Raw genomic sequence first — 26,051 nt, 5'->3', positions numbered from 1 at the left:
GAAAGGCCCAGCCATGTGAAGCGCTAGGGAAAGCTCACTCCAGGCAGAGGAAATAAGGAATGTGTAAGAAAGAGAAAGGAGGACAGTGTCGCCAGGGCGTGGTGAGCATGGTGGGACTTAGTGGGAAATGAGGTTGAAAAGGGAGGCTGGACCAAATCAGACTTGAGGACCATTAAGATCCAGGGATTTTAAATGGATCTGTCTGTTTCAATTACTTCTTTTTTGTTGAATCCACTTAGTTCAGTTTTCTGATACTTACAGCTGAATGCAGTTCTAACTGAAGCAAATACAAAGATACCAGATGTTACTAGCTTTTTCCTAAATTTTTTGATAGCCTCATAAGTGTTCCTTGATATTTGGTATGGCCTTTAGTCTATGTGAAAATAGTCTCTGAAAAGAAAGTTCTAACTTGTATTAAAAGTTTTTCACAGTTGAAAGCAATGAGTTTTGCACTTAGAAATGTAATTTTCAAAGTAAATGAACTTGTCTGCATGAACTTACTGTAGCAAGTACCATGGAGCAATACTTCATGGGCAGTATCTTCCTGATGGCTTTTTTTATGATAGTTTAGTCAGTTCTCTGGTGAACTACATTGTGTATATTTATGGTTTTATAGGCAACTATAGCAGTATTGGTGGTAATAGCATAAACAGTCTGATTTCTGGAAAATGTGAAGCTCTAAGAGGCTTTATTGGATTTCAGTGTAATAGTATTATTAAATTTTCTGCTTCTTTTCAAACTTCTTGTGGCTAAGTTCCAAGCTGGTAGTTTTAAGAAATTTGAGGGCCTGTTCTACCTATTATGGAAAATAATTTACCCTGGAATCTCCAATTGCTCCATTGGGGATCCATAAATAATTTGGATTTCTCTTTTACTGTCTTGGACTTTGGGTGTAATAGTGCATTGTTTTCCACATTGAAAGTAGGAATTGCTCCATGATGTGTATCACAGAGATAATATAAGGAATAAAACGAAAATAGCCTTCACAGCTATTAGGAAAAAGGAACACTAAGTCATAGTGTTATCAAATTGTAAAGGGAAAGGGATTTTAGAGATCATTGAGTAAAAGTTGACTCTTGTCACAGCCCCAGGACTTGATACCTACAACAGTTCCAGTCATTCATTTAATAAAAATATGAGTGGGTTACCCTATGTGCCCTCTTCTTTTTTTATTGAAAGGTTGTTGCAAAGGAAAACAGGAAACATTGTGCAATCCCAAGGACTTTCAAAAGAGGGCTTTAGAGGTCATCTGTTCTGACTCCCTCATTTTATTTTATTTTATTTTATTTTATTTATTTATTTTTTAATCTTCATTTTATTGAGATATATTCACATACCACGCAGTCATACAAAACAAATCATACTTTCGATTGTTTACAGTACCATTACATAGTGGTACATTCATCACCCAAATCAATCCCTGACACCTTCATTAGCACACACACAAAAATAACAAGAATAATAATTAGAGTGAAAAAGAGCAATTGAAGTAAAAAAGAACACTGGGTACCTTTGTCTGTTTGTTTCCTTCCCCTATTTTTCTACTCATCCATCCATAAACTAGACAAAGTGGAGTGTGGTCCTTATGGCTTTCCCAATCCCATTGTCACCTCTCATAAGCTACATTTTTATACAACTGTCTTCGAGATTCATGGGTTCTGGGTTGTAGTTTGATAGTTTCAGGTATCCACCACCAGCTACCCCAATTCTTTAGAACCTAAAAAGGGTTGTCTAAAGTGTGCATAAGAGTGCCCACCAGAGTGACCTCTTGGCTCCTTTTGGAATCTCTCTGCCACTGAAGCTTATTTCATTTCCTTTCACATCCCCCTTTTGATCAAGAAGATGTTCTCCGTCCCACGATGCCAGGTCTACATTCCTCCCCGGGAGTCGTATTCCACGTTGCCAGGGAGATTCACTCCCCTGGGTGTCTGATCCCACGTAGGGGGGAGGGCAGTGATTTCACCTTTCAAGTTGGCTTAGCTAGAGAGACAGGGCCACATCTGAGCAACAAAGAGGCATTCGCTGACTCCCTCATTTTAAAGACAGAATGACTTCCAGAGAGGAGAAGGGTTATTTCTTTGAGGTAGTATGGAATGTGGCCCTTGGGCAGGTAGGTACAATACCACAAAACCTGCTAGGTGCATTAACATCTTGGTTGCTGTCTGGGGAGACTGGCAGGGGTTTTGACGCACTCCTAGGAGGCAGAACGTCCCAAGCAGAGCAAATGGTAGAAGTGTGCAAGTGGGTTCAGAACAGAGTGAGAAGTTCAGTCTGGTGCCCCATTGAAATAAGGCTGTGGAATAACAGTTTCTGTCTACAGATGAGGGTGAGTTGGAGTCTGTTCATAGGGGGTATTAAGAGAGCCTATCAGTGGAATGGAGATTTGTTAGTGGGGAGCTCTTAAAGTAAACAATGATGTTGAGGAGGATGATAGCTAACACTTACATGGCACTTACTGTATATTTGCACCAACCTCAGATGCACAAATCCATTTAATTCCTACTACAAATCTTTAATGCAGGTACTTTCACCTTCATTTTGTTGTTGACGAAACTCAAGCACAGGGCGGTAGGTGACTTGCCCAAAGTGACTCACCTAGGAAGTAGCAGAGATAGAATTCAAATCTAGGTGGTCTGGCACTGGAGTCCTGGCTTTTAGCAGTCTGAAGCATGGCTATGGTGGTGCTGGTGGTGGGTTCTTTCAGGAAGATGAACCTGCAGGTACAGATGGATTGGACTGAGAGCAGATGGTCAATTAGGAGATGGATTGCATGCCTCCAGGAGTGTTAATAAAAGCCTGGCCTTGGTGGTGACAGTGGAAGTGAAAGGGAGGAGAATTCAGATCTGAGCACCTTTGGAAGGTGGATTGACGCTGCCACGTCCCCAGAGATGCCTGGGAAGTCACTTGGATGTGCTACTGACTGAATTAGGGAAGTTCAGTAGGAAATACGGTGGGAGGGTGATGATTTATTTTCATAGAGCTCTGTTTTCTCACTTCGTAATCAACCAGTGCAGTGGCTTTGGGAATCCAGTGCAAAGAAATGCACCTAAGGATGCAGTGTATACTATATAGTTTATACACTTTCCAGAGTTTATCAGTCTTAGTGTGGTGTTGGGTCCATAGTAGTTACTCAAAACATTTTTTTAAAGACAATTTGTGCCTGAAGAATTTAAAATTCTGAGGCTTGTCCTCTTCCCAGCATTAAGAGTTGGTGGGTGTGAGAGGAGGAGCAGAGGTGATGGGTATGGTTTTTCATTTTAGGGACCACCTCTGTTTCAGCTTCCCTAGCTGTGATTCCTGAGTTCTACTCTCCTACCTGCCCTGAGGCTCCATGGGGACGCTGATTGTGGTTAGAGAGAGGAGGCGTTTGGTGTTTTTTTTGTGAATGTGCATCCTGTTCCTAGGGTGGAGGCCTTCCAGTCGGGGATCAGGGTTGAGTGAGGTTTTCTTCCTATCTGCCACCTTTCTGAGAAATGTGAGGGGCCAGGCACGTCTTCTCTTGTGTCTTTAAATGTGGGCCCCAGCTGAAGGACAGTGAAGGGACAGCAGGTTGTTCTAAGACTGGTGGGAAAAACATCCTGAAGTAGATAAGAGAACACAGAGATTGCAGTTTGGGTCTATGTTTTGTCATCATTTCTGAAGCCTGAGACATTTTCTTCTCCCTCTCCTCTCTCTCCCCTAGCTCTTAACTCTCTTCCACTCTCCTCCCTTGACTCCCCCCAACTGTTTTTTTTCTTTCCCCTTCTGAAAGTTGTCGCTAGTTAAGCAGAGTCTAAATGTGGCTGCACCTATTTATTTTGGCTTCAGTTATGGTTTTCAGTCTTGATTTCTGAGGGAAAGGTGACACTGGCCTGCCTTGGCAAATCACCTGAGTATGACTGGTTGTGGAGTCGGGAGAGAGCACTGTTCTTGGCATGGCGATGTGAGGAAGATGAAGAGAAGACGACGTGGGTATCCCTTTCCTCAACCTGCTTAAAAAAATCTCACTGGAAAGACAGTGTGCATATGTGGGTTCGAATCCTGGTTCATTCACCAGCAGAATGTGCATGAGTTCCTGAATCTCTGATCTATAAAATGGGGATAATAGTTACTTCGAAGTTTACATACTCTTTTTTTTTTACGAAAATGAAACAGTATGTCTAGAAGAATAATAGTAAGCACTTCTCTTACCTCCGCATTCTCATCCAATTAAAATTTTCTGGATTGTACCTTAGAATGAGTCCAGAAATACTACGGGGGAGAATCTGTTAAACTGCCTCATGTATATTTATTTCATTTCTGGGCAGTAACCATGTGAGGTAATTTTTTTTTTTCCCCCGAGATGAGAGAACTGAAATTCAAGAGGTTTAAAATAAAATAGCTTTACCACCTGCCAATATATGTCCTCTGCAAATTATTTAATGTCTCCCTGCTTCCATCACCACATCTGTAAAGTGGGGAAAATAATAGTTCCCTCTTCACAGGGTGGTTGTAAGAATTTAAATGGTTAATATGTATAAGGCTTAAAATAGTGCCTGGTAAATAGGCAATATGATATAAGCATAAGAGATTATTATCATTAAGCAAATTCTAAATGTCTCCTAAGCCACTAAATGGTGAAATCAGTACTGATTCATATGGATAATGTTTTGAGATGTGATATAACTATTTTTGAAAACCTGCAATGGATTTGCTTTTCATGGAAAGGTATTGGGGAAGCAATATTGGACATGTCAGTAAAAGTCAAAGGGAGGAAAAAGATTTGGAGAATGAAGGGAGAATAGGAGAGATCTGGAGACAGTTAGGAGGCAGGTCAGAAGGAAAGCTCTATGGTGGTGCTATTCAGATGTGGCTGAAGAGAAGCCATTCCTTAATTCCTTGGTCATCACACTCACCTTCTCATAGATCTGGCTTGTGAGGGATAAACAAACTCTGCACATGGGGTCTTGGGTCTCTCCATTTCACCATACTCCATTCTTCATTCCACTTCCTTGAAGAGGCAGTTGGAGTGGAATTTTTGAAGTGTGGGTTCTGAGTCAGTAGATAAGGATTTGAGCCCAGGCTCTGCTGCTTTTTAGCTGCCTGATGGTAAGCATGCAAGTTTCTCAACCTTCTGTATAAAACGAGGAGAAAGGTGCCTGCCTCCCAGGGCTTGTGTGAGAACTGAAAGAGATAGTGCATGGTGTTTGTGTTTAGCTCAGAGAAACCCCTCAGCAAATGTTAGCTGCTTATATTACCCAGGGCCCTATCTCCAGGGCTTTGCTTGGAAGCGCAGGCCTAATGGACAATCCAAAAGAAGTGACATTTTGGAGCAAGTTCCATTCTGGGTGAATTCTGGTCAGGATCATAAAAGATCCCTGGCTCATGTCATGGCTTCTGTCAAGAATCTGGCATGGAATATGAGTTGCCTTTTAGGTATGCTTTCTTCTGCCTTGATTTCCCTGAAAAAAGAAAATGGTTTAGAGCTTGGAGGAGAACAGAAATGGACATTGGGTTCAAATGGATGCTGCACGTCTCGTACCCAATTTTTAATTCACAGCAATACTGCACAATGGGACTTCTGCGTCTAGCAATGAAGCTATTTTAGCGAAGTTCCCTTATAAACCAACAGTTTTGCATTTCTGGTCTGTGTCATACAGTGACTTTCTTATTACTTCATTTGTTCTCAATACTACGGTAGGGTGGGGGAATGAATAATGGGTTTCTCTAAGGAAAAAATTGTCATTGATAAAAGTGAACTACGTTCCTCAGAATCACAAATCAAAAAGTCATATCCAAAGCATCCTGGCTCCGCAATCCACTGGCCTCTCAACAAGACCATGTTACCCCTCAGCCTTTTTTCCTGCCTCTATTGATAGAGGCTGTCAGGGTGTACCATGCTGTGTGGGAGGCAATTGCCCTCGGAACAGCTTCCCTTTCTGATATAGTCATCATCAGATGACCTGTGTAGCTTTATGGGGAAACTAGAAATCCTTTCTTCAGAAACTCATGCATTCTAGTTCAGATGAAATCATTTTCCTTGGCCAATTTAGCAAGATCCTTGCTCTTTAGTTTCCTTTAATTGTCTTGTTTAAAAAAGAAAGAGTAAGAACTGGAGAAGACCATCTGCTTTATGACGCCGTTCATCTCCTGTGCTTTCTCTAATAGACATATGAAGGCCCAGTTAAGCAAATTCAGGCTTTATTTCATTCTTGTTGAGATCATTCTGTTTGGTGCTTTTGAGTCACTGCCGTCAGTATTTCTTGGTTGTATCTTTAAGATATCTTGGAGTATAGACTTTAGGAACAGAGGATATGAATTGCAGGCTCTGTGAGCCATTTCCTATATAGTGTTAAAGTATCACAACAGGGTTCTTTGATTTTTTAATGCCTTCCTCTCACTGTGAGAAGTCCTATTAACATGTTTTCTCAGCTACAGAGTAAAATCTGTCAAATATAGCATGGGAAGCAGATGGGTGATAGCTGTCTTCCTTTTCATAAACTCTAAACCTAGTCTTCTTTAGTAAATCTCAGCCTTATCACCTCCTTTTACCCCAAACCTTTGTTTGTGGATAGAAGACATGTGATGGAGGTGGGGAAAGCTACTTTTCTCTTTTATTTTTTTAAAGCTATATGGTATGTACTTATCTAGCTACATGCACAAACTTTATTTTTTAAGTTGAAAATAGCTATTTTGTTCTGCATATAAAAATACTTAATGCTTATTATAAAAAATATTTAGATGAATCAGTGATGTATAAAACATAAGACACTTTTCTTAATCTTGCCACCCACAGATTACTGCTGTTAACATTCTGATGAACTTTTCTATTTAGTGCTTTGCTGACTCTTTATTGAATATTTGCCATGTGCTATGCATGAGGAATGTATTGATGAATAAAACTAGCATAGATTCTGCCTTCATGGAGCCTAACAGTGGGGAGAGAGAGACATTAAATTGGTTGTATAAATTAATCATTCACATATATATGTACATATGAAATTTTGTGAAAGTACAGAACACTAACAAGGTTAAATCCCACACCAACTTATTATTTTAAAAAAAAAAAAAGGATCAGAGTAATAGCCTGCAAATATGAAAGCATCCCAGAAAGGCATGCTCAAAAAACAAATTAAAATTATAATATACTATTTCAAAGCAAGGTAAAAGAAATTATTACAAAGTTATATAAGAAAAGAAAGAAAAATGTAAATCAGAATTGGAAAAGCTCAGACAAGATGACAGAATCCAAGAAAGAATTAGAAAATTTTTAAAAGATCTTTTTAGAAATAAATTCTTAATTTAGAATGAATAGAAAATCAAATAACACCACAGATCTTGCCCTAAGAGAAATAGAGGGTAAAAAGAAGGAAAAAATTAAAAATCAAAAGGAAAAAATTTGGGAAAAGGTGGCAAATATGGAAGATAGGCAAAGCAGATCCAACATACAGATAATAAAAGAAGAAAACTGTATTAGTCAGGGTTCTCTAGGGAAAGAGAACCAACAGGAGATATCTGAAAACAGTATGAGATTTTATAAAGGTGTCTCATGCAACTGTGGGGATGCACAAGTCCAAATTCTGTAGGGCAGGCTGCGAGCTGGCAACTCCGATGAAGGTCTTTGATGAATTTCCCAGGAAAGGCTGGCTGGCTTGCCGAAGTAGAGACAAAAGTCCTCTCATCTGTCCACTGAAGCTATCACCTCCCTCTTAAAAGCCTTCCAATGATTAGCTTAAATGTCTCTCACTGCAGAAGGCAATCCCCTTGGCCCACTGTAGATGCAATCAACATACAGATAATTTAAGTCCACGAAATGTCCTCACAGTAACAGATAGGCCAGTGACTGCTAGCTTGACCAGACAGCTGGGCACCATCACCTGGCCAAGTTGATACATGAACCTAACCACCACAAAAGCCAAAGCAAGGAACAATACAAATGCTAGATTTCAAGAAAATTTTCCTTGGGGGGAAAAAGATGTGATACTACATTTTGAAAGAGCAATTCATATTTTTGAATATCAACTAGAGCAACCAATGCCAAGACATATTCTACAATTACTGGATTTTGAAGATTTTAAAGAAAAAATAAATCCTTGGGCAACAAGGGAATTAGATTGTTCCCAGACTCTTTGGCAAAATTCTTTATGTCAAAAAGAATGGAATAATATATTTAAGGTACTCAAAAGAAAGAAAATATGAGCCAAGACTTTTTTTTTTTTTTTTTTTTTTAATCTAGCAGAATTGGCCTTTAGGTATAAAAGGCACAAATTTATCAACATGTGAGAAGTCAGGGAAGGAAGTATTCTTCCTATGAGCTCTTTCTAAGGAATGTACCTTAGGAAAATAACTAGAGATACGTAAGATGAGTCCGGAACATCTCAAGATACCAGGTAGCAAGGAAACAATCAGAGGTTTTAGGGTCATGTCAAGAGGGCTTGGGAGCCAACTTGGAGAGGTTCCAGCTGGCCAAAAGTGGGACAATATGAGGTTCAAAAAGATGAATTGCAAATATATTTAAATCCAAATAGTAAATTAGGGAAGGCATCTTCCTAATATTTTTCCACCCAGTAGATGAAAATGAAATGAGAGAATTAGAATTTCACCATTTTACAACTCCCTTTGATGTACTGGATATAGGCATTGTGCAACAATAGGAGCTAACATAAAAAAATGAGTGCTTGCTGATGAAGCATCATATCACCACGTATCACCACCAAAAGGACTGAACCATAATCTGTTGTAGCATCTGAATCCAACTGCCAATTTGCAGAAACTCAAAGGACAGATTCTAAACAGTCTAATTCATGTTGCTGAGTTTGTGCCCTTTATACTTAAAGGTCAATTTTGCTAGATAAGAAAGTAGATCACAGTTTCTTTTCTTTGAGGACCTTAAATATGTTATTCCATTTTATTTGTTTTCCTCATTCTTTGTACTTTATTCAAAATGGCTAAACAACATAAAAACATTTAAAAAATATCTGCAATTCTTGACTATTCAGTTATTTTTGGGTGATAACATTTGATTACTTAGTTCTTATTTCTACTGTAATTATATCTTTAAAAGTTTGCAGCAGGCTTTCAATCTGTTTGTTTAGATCTTAATCAAAAACCATGGTTCAGTTATTAGTTTTGATTCTAAACATTTTTCTCTCACACAGAAGCTTATTCAGACTAACAACTATAAATAGATTAGCTATTAATTGGTTTTCCATGAAATGCCCAAATATAGCACACACATACAGGTAGCTTATATGTTTTTATTCTTTACTACTCAAAATATGAATGTCTGTACAGTGGAGTTATATCATAATCACATTTAACTTACATGCATTCAGTATACGAGGTCTGTGAAAAGGAAACGTTATAACATTAAATAACATTAAGTGCTGCTGCAGCACCACCGATTCATTTTTCTTTTCATTTATATCTCCATTTATTCATTCAGCATACATTCACTGCACATAAATATTTATCTGTAAAATGAGTACAGTAAAAATCACTGAGTCCTCACACATGGATTATCTAATCGTGTTATCCCACAACCCTGTGACAAAAGAAGCACCACCTATTCGATGAAATGTGTGCCTTGGAGTAAACCAGGATGACTGTTAGCAGTCTGGTATCTGCCAGTCATTGTCATTTCACATCTACTTCTCAAGGGGCTCAGTGTGATTCTAGTGTTTAGAGGTATTTACTTTTTAAATTAAATGGCTCCTAAACTAACACCAACAACTTCATTTGGTCTTCAACCAAAGAAATAGTCATTTGTTTTAACACTGGAAGAAAAACTGGTGTGTTAGATATACAAGTTTCCAATATGGTGCATTTCTAGAGGACTTTCAAGGGAAATCTTGATAATAGTCTATCTTAAATACTAATATTAGATGCTAACCCCTAGCTGTGATGCTTCTCCACATAATGTAGATGAAAATGCCATGATTTTTTAAAAATGCCATGATATTGTCAGTATAATTAAGTCCCAGTTTAGTTTCTTCCTCATGTTTAGCACACCTTGTTTCTGGGGTACTTTCCTGGGACCAGAACTTAAAAGTGTACTTCTCACCAACAGGAGGAAATCACAGAGTGAAAAGATAAAATTGGAACAGAAAAGCTACCACAGTTGATCAGTCTTAGTATGATTCAGAATATGATTTCGGTGAGCAAATTGTGCTACTGAAGCAGAGATTAACTTTGTTTTGTTAAATTCAGTGCTCCCAGGGGCCTTCTGTAGCCTCACTGCTACATTCTATTTCTGACATACTTGGCCTTAACCTGACCACCACCCTGGTTCAGTTTCTATTTTTAAAAGCACTATTCTCATGGAAACATCCTTGCCCTGTATTAAGCTGGAACTATGAATATAAACTCAAAGAGTTTAGGTTAATTTAGTAGATACTGATTTCCTTAATTATGACTTTGAAAATTGCTTCAGCTCCTGTTAGCCTTGTAGGATTTGTACCTGGGCCACAGGGGAGGGGAAAATATCTCATGGAGAACTTCAGTAATCACATTTGGAAAATTGTTAGCTATAGTGAAGACATATGGGTACCCAAGGAACAGCAGCACTGGCTGATGGGACTGTTTGACTCTTCAGATTCTGTCTCATTAAAAGATCCACAACTCTCTGCCTTTTGGTAGAGAAGGCAATTGTCATGTGTTTGGGAAATCAAGAAATAGTTTGGGGAGTTCTTTGTTTTCTAAAATGAAAACCTTTAAATATGGTTCCAAACCTTGTCATCATTCCAGGACTTTCAGAACCCAGATTCTCACATGTTTAGAGAGGATTTCTGGATTTTTTTTTTTTTTTTTTTTTTTTACACATTTCTTAAGCCTTTTGTGCAAGGCATGAAACGCGCTATAATTTTTTTCAACAAAATGTTTTCTTCCCTTCGTTAGCACTTCTGTCTTAAACACCATGTATCTCTATTCCAGGTCACTCTCCTTGTAGTGAAAGGAAGGAATGTAGATCTCTGTAGTGAAAGGAAGGGATATAGATCTCAGTAGCCGCACCAGCCAGCTGGTGGAGGGCCTGTTCATTTTCTTTTGGCAGTGAAGAGTTTCTGTCAAAGAGTCTGAGAACAATCTAATTCACAGTTCATTGTGTTGAGCTGTGCCATGTGTATGCAGTAACAATCCAAACCAGAAACTCCATAGCTCAAATGGCCCAGATTCTTCAATGAATAAACTGTAAAGAAAAGGAGGGTGGGGGAAATAGAATCAAAGAAACTTAAAAGACATATAAAGTTTAAAACAATGTGCAAGACTAAACTATACTGTCTAGGAATGCACATTTAGATAATAAAATGATTTTAAAAATGCAAGGATGATTACTTTAAATTCAAGATTGATTGTTTGCTTTTAAAGAAAAGGAAGAAGCACATGGAGGGCCTTCTCAGGGGGCTGGCAAAGTCTTTGTTGATCTGGGTGGTAGTTACAGTTTTAAGGGTGTTTTCTTTTTAATAATTAATAAGCTAATAGTTTTGTGTGAATTTCTAAATCTGTTTTATTTTGCAATATAAATGTTAACAAGTTTTATGAAGTACAGTGACACCAAACATAGTGCCCTTCTCCTAACTTGTTATGATAATTTTCAAGCACTCAGAAAAATTGTGCAGGGAATGCCTATATAACTATCATGCAATTTTATAGCTAGTTTTTCCACTATATATTGAGATTATTATCATATTAAATTCTTTATTTACTATATAATTAAATATAGAAACATCCTCGCTTTTGAATGATACCTAATATTTGATTGTATGGGTATCGATTATTTAATCAGCCTCCTAATGATGGGCATTTAACTTGTTTCTGATTTTTTTCCTAAGAGAAATAATGTTCCTTATGTATCCTTATGATAAATTCCTAATATTTGCTGGATTACAGGGTATTCTGACAAGTAAAACATAGATTGTTGTGCGCTGTGAAGGCACAGTTACCAGTAGAGGCTACAAATGCGGCCTATTTTGATCAAAACAGCCCTGTGTAACCTATAGAGGGCATAGATCTCAAAGGAAAAGCTTGATTCCCCACAGTGGGATCCTCTGATAGCATCAGAGCTGCCCTGGAACAATTCATGTTTAATCCCACTGCCCTTCTACAATCTCCTCTTGGTTGTTGTGGGGATGATTGGAGTATCATTTATCCCTTGCCACAAGCGTACTGCGTAATGAACCACTCTGAAATTCGGTGGCTTAAACCCATAGTCATTAGTATCTGCAGGATGCCTGTGTGATTCTTCCAGGCTCTGATGGTTCACTCACGTGTCTGCAGCCAGCTGCAGTGTAGTGTGTAGCTCTGCTGATCTTGGAAGGGCTCTCATATGTTTGGTGGTTGGCTGGCTTAGGCTAGTTTAAGATGGCCTTGGCCAAGTGGATTCAGATCTCTCATCCAGATCTCCGACATTCTTCCAGCAGGCCAGCCTGGATATATCTCATGGCAGTTGGCAGGAGGACTGGAAATGGGCACAGTCTTCTCAAGCTTCTGTGTCATCCCCTTTGCTAACTTCCCATCAGCCAAAGCAAGTCACATGGCTGAGCCTGGAGTCATGGGCAGTGACTACAAAGTTACAGAACAGAGTGAGGATACTGAGAAGGCAATGATTGGGAACATTCGTGCAGTCAGTCCTCCAGAGCTATCCAGCAGCATATTTTAAATGGACATTTCTTAGAAGTTTTAAACACTCTGGTATTTCTAAATTGCAGAGGTAATGCCTTTGAAATAGGAAAAATGGGGACTAAGTCTGTTGGTGGGAGAAGCAAAAAGCTTTTGCTTCACTGAAAAAATTTCTTAAGATTTATAAAGGTGACGCACATGGAAAAATCTATATTTTAATGTTCTGTGGTAAAAATATTTCTTTTCTAGTCATCGGTGTTTTCGCCTGGGATATGTTTCAGGAAACAGGTTTTTCCCAGTCCGTGCCTATTTTCCCTTGATCATATTCTTGGAATTGGTTTTGAAATCAGGCTTTGAGAACACTGGCTGGAGTAAGATAAAGAGCTACAATCCCCCATCAAAGAACTTAAGTGTTTTTGCTTTAGACATAAGAATCAGAGATAAGATTAGCCCTATACCTTTATTTCTGTATCTGTTTTCTCTGTGTTTTAATTATATAAATGATGACCTTAGGCTCTCCCAGAACAATGATTCAAAAGCAGGTATGCAGAACCCAAGTATGTGGGTGGCCAAGAAATTTATTACTGATAATGGTTAATGTCCCAAAGATAAAAACGAAAATCAAGTTTATCCCCCATAGGGTGTAATTCTTTGTGCACATTTGGTATGTATGCCTTCACAGTCTTTTCTTCAGAAATGAAAATACTGGAAAAAATATTTCACATATATAGTTCTCATTAAATATTTTTCATTAGATATATAGTATAAAATTATACACACTTGTGTAATTGAAATTGTATGCATTGTATTAAATAGGCAATTTAAGGGTTGTTGAATTTTGCTTCATTTTCTGGCTTTAGAACCATTCCCTGAGTGAGTTAAAATTCCACACACTAGTACTCACTTGAACCCTATTTTTCTCTCTCAAGCTCTAAGGAAAGAGAGAATGTGGGTTTTACTTGCTGGCAGTTGGGCGCCCCCTTTGATTTTAGTTTGCCTGAATATCAGGATGATGGACACAAACTTTTTAAGAATTTCGCTATATGATAAGAATCATATTGCAGAGTTAATTAATTCAGACAATTTTAGTGAACTTCAAGAAGGAGATTCAAGGGAAACATGGTGTAGTCATGAGCGTCGTCTTTGGAGTTAAACAGATGTGGTTCCTAATCCCAGCTGTCACTCGCTGCTGTGTAACCTTGGGCAGGTCACATAACCCTCTGTGCCTCAGAATCTGTAAGTGACGTAATTATAGTGCCTCTTACATAGGGTTGTTGGAAATGATAAATGTGATAATGCTTATAAAGTACCCACTTAGCATAATACCTGGCTCCTAGTAAGTGCTCAATAAATGTCATGTACTGTTGGTACTGAAAGGAATCCTGGGCATCTGATGCAACTGCTTCATTTTATGGGTCTGTAAATAGAGGTTCAGTTCCTCAGGGAAAATATGTTTAAAATCTAAAAGTAATATTGAATCAGTATGTATTTGTAGATGTGTCTAATCCCGAAATATAATGTCTACTTTAAAAGCATTTATTAATTAATATAACACTGGAAATTTTCAAGAGCAAGTGTAAAGTGTAAGCTGACATAGTCTTTTTAAAAAATTTTTTGGCTTTTTATTTTGAAATAATTTCCAACTTATAGGACAGTTGCAAAAGTAATACAAATTCCATACAAAAGGCCTTGCCGAGCCGGCCGGCCGGCCTGGCTCCCCTCCCCGGCCCCGACGGGCTGGCGGGCTGCCCTGAGGAGGCGGGGAGGGGAGGACTGGGCCGGCCGGCGGGTGGGCGACGATGCCGAACTTCTGCGCTGCCCCCAACTGCACGCGGAAGAGCACGCAGTCCGACCTGGCCTTCTTCAGGTTTCCGCGGGACCCGGCCAGATGCCAGAAGTGGGTGGAGAATTGTAGGAGAGCAGACTTAGAAGATAAAACACCTGATCAGCTAAATAAACATTATCGGTTATGTGCCAAACACTTTGAGACCTCTATGATCTGTAGAACTAGTCCTTATAGGACAGTTCTTCGAGATAATGCTATACCAACAATATTTGATCTTACCAGTCATTTGAACAATCCACATAGTAGACACAGAAAACGAATAAAAGAATTGAGTGAAGATGAAATCAGGACATTGAAACAGAAAAAAATTGATGAAACTTCTGAACAGGAACAAAAACATAAAGAAACAAACAACAGCAGTGCTCAGAACCCAAATATAGAAGAAGGGGGTGAAGAACAGGATGAAGATATTTTACCTTTAACCCTTGAAGAAAAGGAAAACAAAGAATACCTAAAATCTTTATTTGAAATTTTGATTCTTATGGGAAAACAAAACATACCTTTGGATGGGCATGAGGCTGATGAACTCCCAGAAGGTCTCTTTACGCCTGATAACTTTCAAGCATTGCTGGAGTGCCGAATAAATTCTGGTGAAGAGGTTCTGAGAAAGCGCTTTGAGACAACAGCAGTTAACACGTTGTTCTGTTCGAAAACACAGCAGAAACAGATGCTAGAGATATGTGAGAGCTGCATTCGGGAGGAAACTCTCAGGGAAGTGAGAGACTCACACTTCTTTTCCATTATCACTGATGATGTGGTGGACATAGCAGGGGAAGAGCACCTGCCAGTGTTGGTGAGGTTTGTGGATGAATCACATAACCTGAGAGAGGAATTTGTGGGCTTCCTGCCTTATGAAGCTGATGCAGAAATTTTGGCTGTGAAATTTCACACTACAATAACTGAGAAGTGGGGGCTGAACATGGAGTACTGTCGTGGACAGGCTTACATTGTGTCCAGTGGATTTTCTTCCAAGATGAAAGTTGTTGCTTCGAGACTTCTAGAGAAATATCCCCAAGCTATCTATACACTCTGCTCTTCCTGTGCCTTAAATATGTGGTTAGCAAAATCGGTGCCTGTTACGGGAGTATCTGTTGCATTGGGAACGATTGAGGAAGTTTCTGCTTTTTTCCATCGATCACCACAACTACTTTTAGAACTTGACCGTGTAATTTCAGTCCTTTTTCAGAGTAATGAAGAAAGGGGTAATGAACTGAAGGAAATTTGCCATTCTCAATGGACAGGAAGGCATGATGCTTTTGAAATTTTAGTGGAACTCCTGCAAGCACTTGTTTTATGTTTAGATGGTATAAATAGTGACACAAATATTAGATGGAATAACTGCATAGCTGGCCGAGCATTTGTACTCTGTAGTGCAGTAACAGATTTTGATTTCATTGTTACCATTGTTGTTCTTAAGAATGTCCTATCTTTTACAAGAGCCTTTGGGAAAAATCTCCAGGGGCAAACCTCTGATGTCTTCTTTGCAGCCAGCAGCTTGACTGCAGTGCTACATTCACTAAATGAAGTGATGGAAAACATTGAAGTTTATCATGAATTTTGGTTTGAGGAAGCCACAAATTTGGCAACCAAACTTGATATTCACATGAAACTCCCTGGCAAATTCCGCAGAGCTCAGCAAGGTAACCTGGAGTCTCAGTTAACCTCTGAGAGTTACTATAAAGAAACCCTAAGTGTTCCAACAGTGGAGCACATTATTCAGGAACTTAAAGATATATTCTCAGAACAGCACCTCAAAGCTCTTAAATGCTTATCTCTGGTACCCTCTGTCATGGGACAGCTCAAATTCAATACGTCGGAGGAACACCATGCTGACATGTACAGAAGTGACTTACCCAATCCTGACACACTCTCAGCTGAGCTTCATTGTTGGAGAATCAAGTGGAAACACAGAGGGAAAGATATAGAGCTTCCATCCACCATTTATGAAGCCCTCCATCTGCCTGACATCAAGTTTTTTCCTAATGTTTATGCTTTGTTGAAGGTCTTATGCATTCTTCCTGTGATGAAGGTTGAGAATGAACGCTATGAAAATGGACGAAAGCGTCTCAAAGCATACCTGAGGAACACTTTGACAGACCAAAGGTCGAGTAACTTGGCTTTGCTTAACATAAATTTTGATATAAAACATGATCTGGATTTGATGGTGGACACATATATCAAACTCTATACAACTAAGTCAGAGCTTCCCACAGGTAATTCAGAAACCATTGAAAATACTTGAGACTTTTAAAATAGGTTTTCTCTTATATTTGGAGGAAGAGCTGTGAGGTGTATGTAGGCTGCTTAATCACTGACTATCTTTGCCTATAGGTCTCCCATTGAATACATTTGTTATTAATAATCTACCTATTTAAAGGGCCCCCATTTGAACTCTCATGCTTTGAAGACCTGTCTGTTCTTGCAGAAGGTAGCATTGAAAGTGCCACGTTTCATTTCTGTGTGCTCTCCATTAGTGGCACTCTGGAATTATTTTAGTTAAGTCATTTTAGACACGACATTAATCATCACTGTGGCTCCAATTATCAAGTTACCAGTCCAGTTATCAGTACTTTGAAGAAATAAATTTTGACGAGGTATGGAAGGAAGGAATGCATTTTGTAAAGTGTTACAATGAGGTTCACTATTGACCTTTAACTAGAAAGACTTTAAAGTATGTTGTTAAAATTTATGTTGGACAGTTAAGGGAATTACCAGAGAGTGAGAGAAACTGAGCTCGCCAAGCAAGGATTTCAGCGTAGATTTTGTCTTTATCAAATGAACCTAAAGGAACAAGTTACAGTTCGAATGCCTTTTTCTACATCTGGTTATTGCTGTTTACATTCCTTTATTGAGCCCATGCTTTCATAAGCTGTTTAGCAGGTATGTGTTGAACATTTCTGTTTCATGGTCAAGATAGAATCAGAGGCCATGGATACTGACCACTGATTTGTCTGATTTCTTCTATCTATTTCCATGACTATGTCTACTGCCTCATCTTGATTATCAGCAGAACCTGGAAAGCCTACAAAAATAAGTGTTTTGTGGTTTATCTAGGAATAATACAGAAAATATTGCTATTATTTTTGGTGAAGAAAATCAATTTTGTACAGTTTATTTCAATCTAAATAAAATGTGAATTTTGTTTAAAAATTAAAAAAAAAAAAAAAAAAAAAAAAATTCCATACAAAAAACTTCATTATACTCTCAACTCCCCAGAAACCCAGATTCACCAATTTTAACATTTTGCCTCCTTTGTCATGTCATTCTATTTGTCTGTCAGTCTATTTTTTAACATTCGAGAACCGATTGCACACATACCCCTTGAATATTTAATACTTCTGTATGCATTTCCTATGAACAAGGATATTCACTTATGTAATCAATCTAAATGCACTTATCAAGTCAAGAAATTTTATTGCTATAAAGCTTACTTTGTATATTCTAATGTTTTATGTCAAAATAATGTCTTTTGAGCCCTTTCTCTTTCATTCTTAGATCCCATCAGTTTCATGTATTATGTTTAATTGTCATTATGTCTTTAGTTTATCTCTTTTTTTAAATTGTGGAAACATGTATACAACATAAATCTTTCCATCCCAGCTTCTCCTAAACATACCACTGAGTGGGATTAATCACCTTCACAACATTACAGTACCCTCACCACCATCCATTACTAGAACTTTCCCTTTACCCCAAACAAATGCTACACTCATTTTGCGTTAACTTCTCATTGCCCCTTACCCCTCCACCTCTAGTAACCTGTGCTTTACTTTCTGTCTTCATAAACTTGCATGTTTTCTGATATTTTCTTTATGGTTACCAGAGAAGATGTGACATTAAATTTGACATCCTAAATCTTTAACAATCTCATTTGCCTGGATACCAACTTAACTTCAATAGCATATATATTTTCCTATATCCCTCCATTCCCCCACATTTATGTAGTTCTTGTCACAAATTATGTATTTATACATTATGAGTCTAAAACCATTAATTTATCATTACATTGTATGCATTTGCCTTCTAGATCCTGTAGTAAGTAGAAAGTAGAGTTACAAACCAAAAATACAATAGTACTGGTATTTATATTTACCCATTTCATTATCTTTATCAGAGATCTTTATTTCTTTGTATGGCTTCAGTCAGTTGTCTAGTGTCCTTTCCTTCAACCTGCAGAATTCCTTTTAGCATTTTTTGTAGGGCTGGTCTAGTGATTATGAAGGCCATCGGCTTTTGTTTATATGTTCTTAATTCCCCCCTCATTTTTATTTTAAAAATGTTTTTATTAGAACCTTTGTAGGTTTACAGAAATATCATGCAGGTACTACAGAGTTCCTATATACCACCCCACCCCCCCATATACCCTCCCTCATTTTTGAAAGACAATTTTGCCAGATTTAGAATTCTTGGTTGGTAAATTTTTGCTTTCAACACTTTAAATATGTCATCCTATTGCCTTCTTGTCTCCATGGTTTCCAGTGAGAAATCAGCATTAAATCTTCTTGAGGTTCCCTTGTATGTGACCTATTGCTTCTCTCTGTGGCTTTCAGAATTCTTTATCTTTGGCATTTGACAGTTTTGATTAGAACGTGGCTCCATATGGGTCTGTTTGGATTTATCCTCTTTGGAGATCGTTGAGCATCTTGGATGTGTATATTCATGACTTTCATTAAATTTGGAAAGTTTTCAGCCATTATTTCTTTGAATATTCTTTCTGCCCTTTTCTCTCTTTGTTTTCCTTCTGGGACTCCCACATTGTGTTTATTGGTGTGCTTGATGGTGTCCCACAGGTTCCTCAGTTCTGTTCACTTTTCTTCATTCTTTCTTCTTTCTTCTCTTCAGACTGGATTATTTCAATTGTTTTATCTTCAAGTTCACTGATTATTTATTTCTTCTGCTAGCTCCACTCTGCTGTTGAACTCCTCAAGGGTATTTTAAATTTTTGTTACTATGGCCTTTGGCTCTGTTTGGTTCTTTTTTATAATTTCCATCTCTTTATTGATAGTCTGTTTGTTTCCATGTGTTGTTTTCCTGATTTCCTTTAGTTCTTTGACTATGTTTTCCTTTAGCTCTTTGAGCATAGTTAGGACCATTTTGTTGATACTTGGAAATTTTGGTATTTTAATGTGTTATCACTGGAATTATACTCTGAGGCATCTGTTCCTTAAGCTTGTATCCAATTAGTATTATGGCAGCACTTTCCTTGAATGCCAGGATCTTAAAAACAAGAAAAAGAAAAAAGAAAACACCTTTTCTAGTCTTTGCAGATTGACCTTCTCCTTCAGAGCCTGTCTGTACAATGAGTTTAAGAGAATAGTTCAAGGCCAAAGTAAAGGGGATTTCCTTTTCCTTTCTGTGCTTGTGTTTTGTCTTAGGCATGCCCAATTGGCCTTAGGAATACCCCTGTTTACACTGATATGAATGCCCCCTCTTCCCTAGGAAGCAGTTTCCTCACAGTCCTGGGCACTGCACTGTATGTCCTATAGCCAGCAATCCCTTGCCCCAGGCTGCCACATGACTGCTCTCCCATAGTGTTCTGTAAAAGAGCTCTATGAGCTGCCTTCTACATGCAGGGCAACTTCTGGGACAGAGAGTCCCTCAGGCCATAACCAGAGAGATTGGGCCAGATATACATGCTCTCAGTATGTCCATGAGGGTTACTCTGCTCCCTCCTGGGACTGGGAACCCACACTGGGAGCATGGACTGGCTTTGCACTGAATCAATGAGGGGTAGAGGAGAGGCCACCCGGGGCCCCAGGAGATTCAGCAACTTTTAAGTAGTCTATTCTTGATTCATTGCACTACCTGTTTTACTGCAGTCCTTTGGCAATTTTCTAGATCTTTGAGAAGGATTTTTCTGCCAATTCTTGCTGGTTTTTCAAAGCTTCCATGGGTGGATGGAGCCCTGCCTGAAGCTTCTGACTCCACCATCTTGATTGGGGCCAGTTGACACAGTTTTTTTGACAGCCCTTCCTGTGCTTGTTAATAAGCAAGTTACAATGATGACTTCAGGAATGGCAGAAGGAAAATTCCCATTATAATTGAAGTTCTTAGCTCCATTCTTACTGGATTCCTATCTGATTACCTTTGATTTCAACCTATTTGTGAACATTTTCACAAGAGAGTGGACAGGGCAGAGAGATGAGACAGAGATATGAACAGCTGATGTTTATTGTGTGTATTGAGTGTGGTGTACAAAGATCACCAACACACTGCTTTTCTTCAGAAGGCTTCCAGCCTATTTGAGAAAACAGGGCATTTGTATAAGAAGACATATACATATAACATAGACGTTAGCAGTTATTGAATATTTAGTATGTGTCAGGCGCTAAGCAAAGCAAGCGAGTGACTTATGATATCTCTTGATTCTCATAGTAACTGTCAGATAGATGGTAACCACAGTTTAAAGTTGAACAAGGCAAGCTTAGAGACATTATGTATTGGCTCAAGATCAGAGAGGACAGAGTGTCAGATGAGTTAAGAAGAGGAAGAGATAATGCTGGGCTGAGGTCATAATTATCAAAGTAATTGGGAGTTTAGGGGCCTAGAGGATCCCCTACGGATTGTGGAAGGGAGTCCACTACTTGGATTTTGTGGTGGAGACCAGGGATGCTGAAAGTCTTGTAGTTCCTGGGGTAATACTGTACAACAAAGAATTTTCTTACTCTGCAAAGCTTTCAGATGCCCTACCAATAATTCATGTAGGTGAACCTGTTTACAATGATCTGAACCTAGAACTTTTAAACATAAATTATTTTTTCATGGTTTCAACATATACTGTATATTCTAGAAGTGGAAACTCCTTTTAAATTGAGATATCATTGTATTTAATATTTTTTTGAATTATCTAGGAGCTGTTTAGCATTTTAAAAAAGGATAGTATCGACAGCACTGAAAATCCGGTATCTGGGTCAGCAGTAAAACACAGGCCTCTGTCAGTCTGCATTTAAAGCTAATACATTTACAGTCATTCTACAGATGCAAGCATATCATGACTATTCCTTATGACTGCTAGTGTGGAATTTGCAAGTGTAAATGTATCACTCCTTTTCTGGAATTTATGTGTGTAGATAGGTTATATTTTCTGTAAATTTCACTCCAAGATTGTAAAGGTGTTGCTATAAAATGTTTGTTATAAATAAAGGGGGTGTTGGGTCTGATAGCGTTGCAAACCTCTGGTTTAGTTTCCAGGAAAATAGCCACTTTAAGCAGTGAAGGATTTGGGTAAATGAGAGGTTCTAGTATCCAGTGGCTATTAAGTTGTCAGCAGCTGAAAGAACTTAATCCTTTCGGTTTTTGGATAGGGAGATGATTGTGAATGAAGCCATATTTTTCTGGCATCGTAGATCTGTGATGGATCTGGGAGGAGGGATCATTTAAAATAACTGTGAATGGCACTGGTTTTTTTCCTAAGTTTAGTGTTCTTACTCCTCCCAAAAGTGTGTAGCTTCTTCTAACCAAACCAAAATGAAAGTGGATATTTTATTTACTTATGTCGTGGTTTATTTATTTATTTCTTTGCTTATTTCTGTGTTTAATAGTGCTTTTGCAATTTCTGCTTGAGGGGCACTCCTCTGTGATCCTTTTGGACGTTTATTGAGCCCTAATAGCATTATCAAAAGGCATTTCAGCATTGTGGATTTTCATTAGTGGGACACTTGAAAATGCTGCTGAAAGGAAACTATTGTTGCTAGACTGTTTCACTTAGGTAATTTTATGCTTAACTTTGAAATCACAAGTATATTTTTAATGCAGAGCTTGTACTGGCCTACCATTAATCTCAGGTGTCTTTGAACTCATTATATGATTTTTATGGAAACAAGGGCACTTGCTTTGAATGCTGGCAGACCTTCTCCAGGCCTTCAGTTATAGCTGAAGTATAAATTCATATAAATATGAAGTAATATTTCAGTCTGTCTTTGCTTTTGTGGGAAAGGTAGATGATAGTTTGATTAGAGGCTAAGTTTAGGAATCTAAGCATTACATCATCACTTCTCCTCTAGAAATGTAATGTGAGCCATGTATATAATTTTAAATTTTCTAGAATTTTCTAACCACCTTAAAAAATTAAACATTTGAAATTAATTTCAATATTTTATTTAACCCAATATAGCCAAAATATTATCACTTAAACATTTAATCAATATAAAAATTATTAATGAGATATTTTACAGGTTTCTTTTTCATACTAAGTCTCCCAAATCTGCTTTGTATTTTACACTGGTAACACATCTTCTTTTAGATGCAAAATTTTCATTGGAAGCACTTGATGTGTATTTAGATTTCATGAAATGTATACTTGAAAAAGCAGATTCACCTACCCAAGTTGTTCCAAACTTAATGAAAATGTTTTCTAATGAGTCAAGTATCAGTTTATAAATTTAGATTTAAATGAACTGAATTCAGTTTTTCAGTTACACTAGTCACCTTTTAGTGTTCAGTAGCTACATGTGGTTACTAGTGGCTACTGTGTTGAACAGCCCAGTTCTAAATTAGTCTTAAAACCATACATATATATAGTGCTTTCCAAGTTCCTAAGTGCTTTCATATTTTCTCGGGTTATTGTTTATGTTGAATTAGTCTGTGCCACTAAGACCCTAGGTTAGAATCATTCATCAAGGGTCTATGTGCCTAGTGGAGAAATAGCTCTGCCTGTTTGTGCTTCTTCCCAAGGGCTAGCCACTGCCTTGTACATGGTAGGTGTTTAATAAATGCTTACCTAGCTGAATCCTGCTTATTTCTCAAATTGCAGTTTAAATTTTACTTTCTCAGAGAAGTGTTTCCTGTCTACCTGGTCTGACACATGTTCCTTTATTACATTTTCACACAAAGTTCTTTTCCTCTAAAACAAATACACAATTTGAGAAAGTTTGTGATTATTGTCTATTTCCCCAACGAGGCTACATGTTCCACGAGAATGGGAGTGTATTTTTGTTTGTTAAAGCGTCCCTTCCTCCTATCATAATGCATGACACATGCAGATATGGGATAAGTATTAGTCACATAATAGCACAGGGTCATTATAATACGAGGTGATAAGCAAAATCTTAACTTTATAGAAATTGGAGTTTGTTTCAGGCAGGGGGAAATGAGAATTTTATTTTGAAAATTATATACACTAAAAAGTATGTAGAATCTTAGCTTTTGTTCAAGCCTTTTCAGAATACCCATTTAAGCATGTCTTCTTTTAACTTTTCTCTCTACTTGGTATTTATTTTCTTGGAATGTCTGTCACCTCATGTCTGTTTCTGCATATAATTTAAGGTGCACTGACAACAAAACCACTAAAAAAGGGAAAACTGTTCTAATTGCAAAATGCTTCAAAGGAGCTGAAAAAGGTTTAGGGCAAAGACAAGCATACATGTAGAGGAAGCATCTCCTGCTGTTTCAAAACAATTTAAAATAAACCCACCCTTTTAATTATGCCAGAGTAATGAGCCTTATCTGCAATATGTGGAAATATAATTAAAAATGTATTGTGGGCCAGTGGACCAGGTTGTCAGGTCATTATTTGAATCATAAAGTTGGAAATAATGCCCATTAAAGGTTACCAGTTTAGAAGGGTTAGATTAGGATTTAGAGTCTTTGCAAATATAAAGTTTCTCAGTTTGATCATGCTTAAGAAAACCTCCAGCATTTGTCTTTTTCTTTTAACTTTTTATGGAAATGTAATATCCTTGCAGAGTTGTGCACATAAGAGAACAGGCTGATGAATTTTCACATCTAAATCAAGAAACACTTTATTACCATTACCAATATACCAGAAACTCCCCTCTTGTTCCCCTACCGAGTATAAACCACTATCCTGATTAGATAAGTTTTTTCTGTTTTGGGACTTTATGAAAACAGAATCATGCCTTATCTGCATTTGAGTGTAATAGAATAGATTATTGTATGAAATAACATTCCTGATAATAACCCATTGAAAACAAGGTCTGCTTCTAGTTTTCCTTATATAGATCTAATTTGGTATACTTAACGGTTTGCCGCTGTTTATAATTTTTTATTATTATTTAAAAAAATTGTCTATGTAAATGCATATGTATGGGGTATATATATGTGTGTGTATGTATGCAAATGTATGTATATGATATGCTTTTAAAAATTTTACTCAAACTAGGTCATACTATGCATATTATTCTGTATTTTGCTTTTTTTAAACTCTCAGTGGTATGTCTTAAAGCCTTTTTCATATCAACTCATGTAGATCTGCTTCATTTTCCCTAATGCAGCACAGTACTACACTGTATGAATGTGTTATACTTTAATGAAAAATAGGTTGTTACTGGTCTTTTGCTTTTGGAACAATAGTGTCCATGTGAAGTTATCTGTAAAATAAATTCTTAAAGGTATAATTGTTGAGCCAGTGGTGTCCACCATGCATTTTAAATTTGCCTAGATACTGCTAAATAGCCTTCCAAAAAGGTTTGTCAGTTCTTTTTCCAACAGCAGGGTTTGAAAATTTCCATTTCTATTGTATTCATCTTAGACTATGTGTTGTCAATTATGTTAATCTTTGCAGTCTGACATGGCAAAACCAGTAAGTCATTGCTATTTAAATTTTCATTTTCTTTGGTTTTGAGTGAGGCTAATTCTTTATATATTTACAGGACATTTGTGTTTCTTTTGGGACTTGTTCCTGTCCTTTGCTTATTTTCCTACAGGCTTGTTCATATTTTCTTAATGATTTTTAAGAGCTCTTTCTACATAAAGGAAATTAGTCCTTTTTATATCACTCACTCATGATGTTAACTTTTTTCATTTTTTACTGTGTATATAGTAATTTTTTTCTAAACAGATGGCTTTAATTTATATGTTGTGATGTACCAGTTTTGTCCTTAATGACTTCTGAATTGTGTATGTTTTTAATGAAGAAGTGTGAAAACTTGAGATACTTGGTAGGTGGTTAGATGGGTGGAAGGATGGATGGATATGGACAGTGAGAGAGAAAGAGGAAGAGACATTTCGAGATATTAAGCCTGGCATGGAAACAGTTCTCAATGAGTGTTTGTGGGAAATGTGCTTAAATAAGAATTCAGTTAAAAAGTAGAAAAACCAACCATAAATAAACAAAAATTTAGGTATTAACTGTGAACATTTGTTTAGCATTTTAAACAACTTTTGGAAGGATTTTCAGTGCTGTGTTTTTTTCTTTCATGTTTTGTTATTTGGGGTTTTAATTTATCAAATGATCCCTCTTTTCAGATTTCAAATTATAACCTATTTCCTGCACCATTGTGACGCCCAGTGATCCATGTCAGAAGTACCTCCAGGTAAGATACTCTTTCACATGTTTCAGTGCAGAGAAGTAGTTGAATATTAAAACGTTTTAAAAGATATGTTTGATGTTTATTTGAAGGTGAAACTTGTGATTTGCTAAAATGACTTGTTTTACTTTTAATTATATTTCACTAATGTAATAGAAAAATGAATCTTTAAGATAAGAATCGATTGGACTTAACTTTATTCATGTATTAATTGCATGGCTCTGCTTATATACTAATGTAAAAATATTTTAGTTGACTATAACAGGACATTAAAACTATGTGAAATTTACCACCTAGTAATGTGCATTATAGCACGTGAACTGTTGAAATATGAACAAAGGACTACGTGTTCGAGTTGTGTCTCG

General features: G+C 37.5%; 2 protein-coding genes across 15 annotated transcripts in view; both read left to right on the top strand.

Annotated features, from left to right (window-relative positions):
- Window positions 1-26,051, top strand: part of APBB2 (amyloid beta precursor protein binding family B member 2) — a 447,074-nt gene that overhangs the window by 172,814 nt on the left and 248,209 nt on the right. For all 14 annotated transcript variants that reach the window (XM_037829667.1, XM_037829666.1, XM_037829663.1 and 11 more), the window contains one exon: window positions 25,625-25,692. In XM_037829667.1, coding sequence (XP_037685595.1) covers window positions 25,674-25,692 — 19 coding nt within the window. In that variant the 5' untranslated portion in view covers window positions 25,625-25,673. The remainder of the gene's footprint in view (window positions 1-25,624; window positions 25,693-26,051) is intronic.
- Window positions 14,245-17,545, top strand: LOC119529345 (52 kDa repressor of the inhibitor of the protein kinase-like). The gene has a single exon (XM_037829668.1). It carries the CDS (start codon window positions 14,373-14,375, stop codon window positions 16,659-16,661), a length of 2,289 nt encoding a protein of 762 aa, XP_037685596.1. The 5' UTR covers window positions 14,245-14,372; the 3' UTR covers window positions 16,662-17,545.

The sequence above is a fragment of the Choloepus didactylus genome, chromosome 3 (assembly GCF_015220235.1).
Source record: "Choloepus didactylus isolate mChoDid1 chromosome 3, mChoDid1.pri, whole genome shotgun sequence".
Classification (NCBI taxonomy): domain Eukaryota; kingdom Metazoa; phylum Chordata; class Mammalia; order Pilosa; family Megalonychidae; genus Choloepus; species Choloepus didactylus.
Note: the sequence above shows the minus strand (reverse complement) of the source record. Positions and strands in the feature narration are given on the sequence as shown.

Coding starts and splice junctions, on each gene's coding strand:
- LOC119529345 (XM_037829668.1), top strand. CDS start 14,373: ATGCCGAACTTCTGCGCTGCCCCCAACTGCACGCGGAAGAGCACGCAG.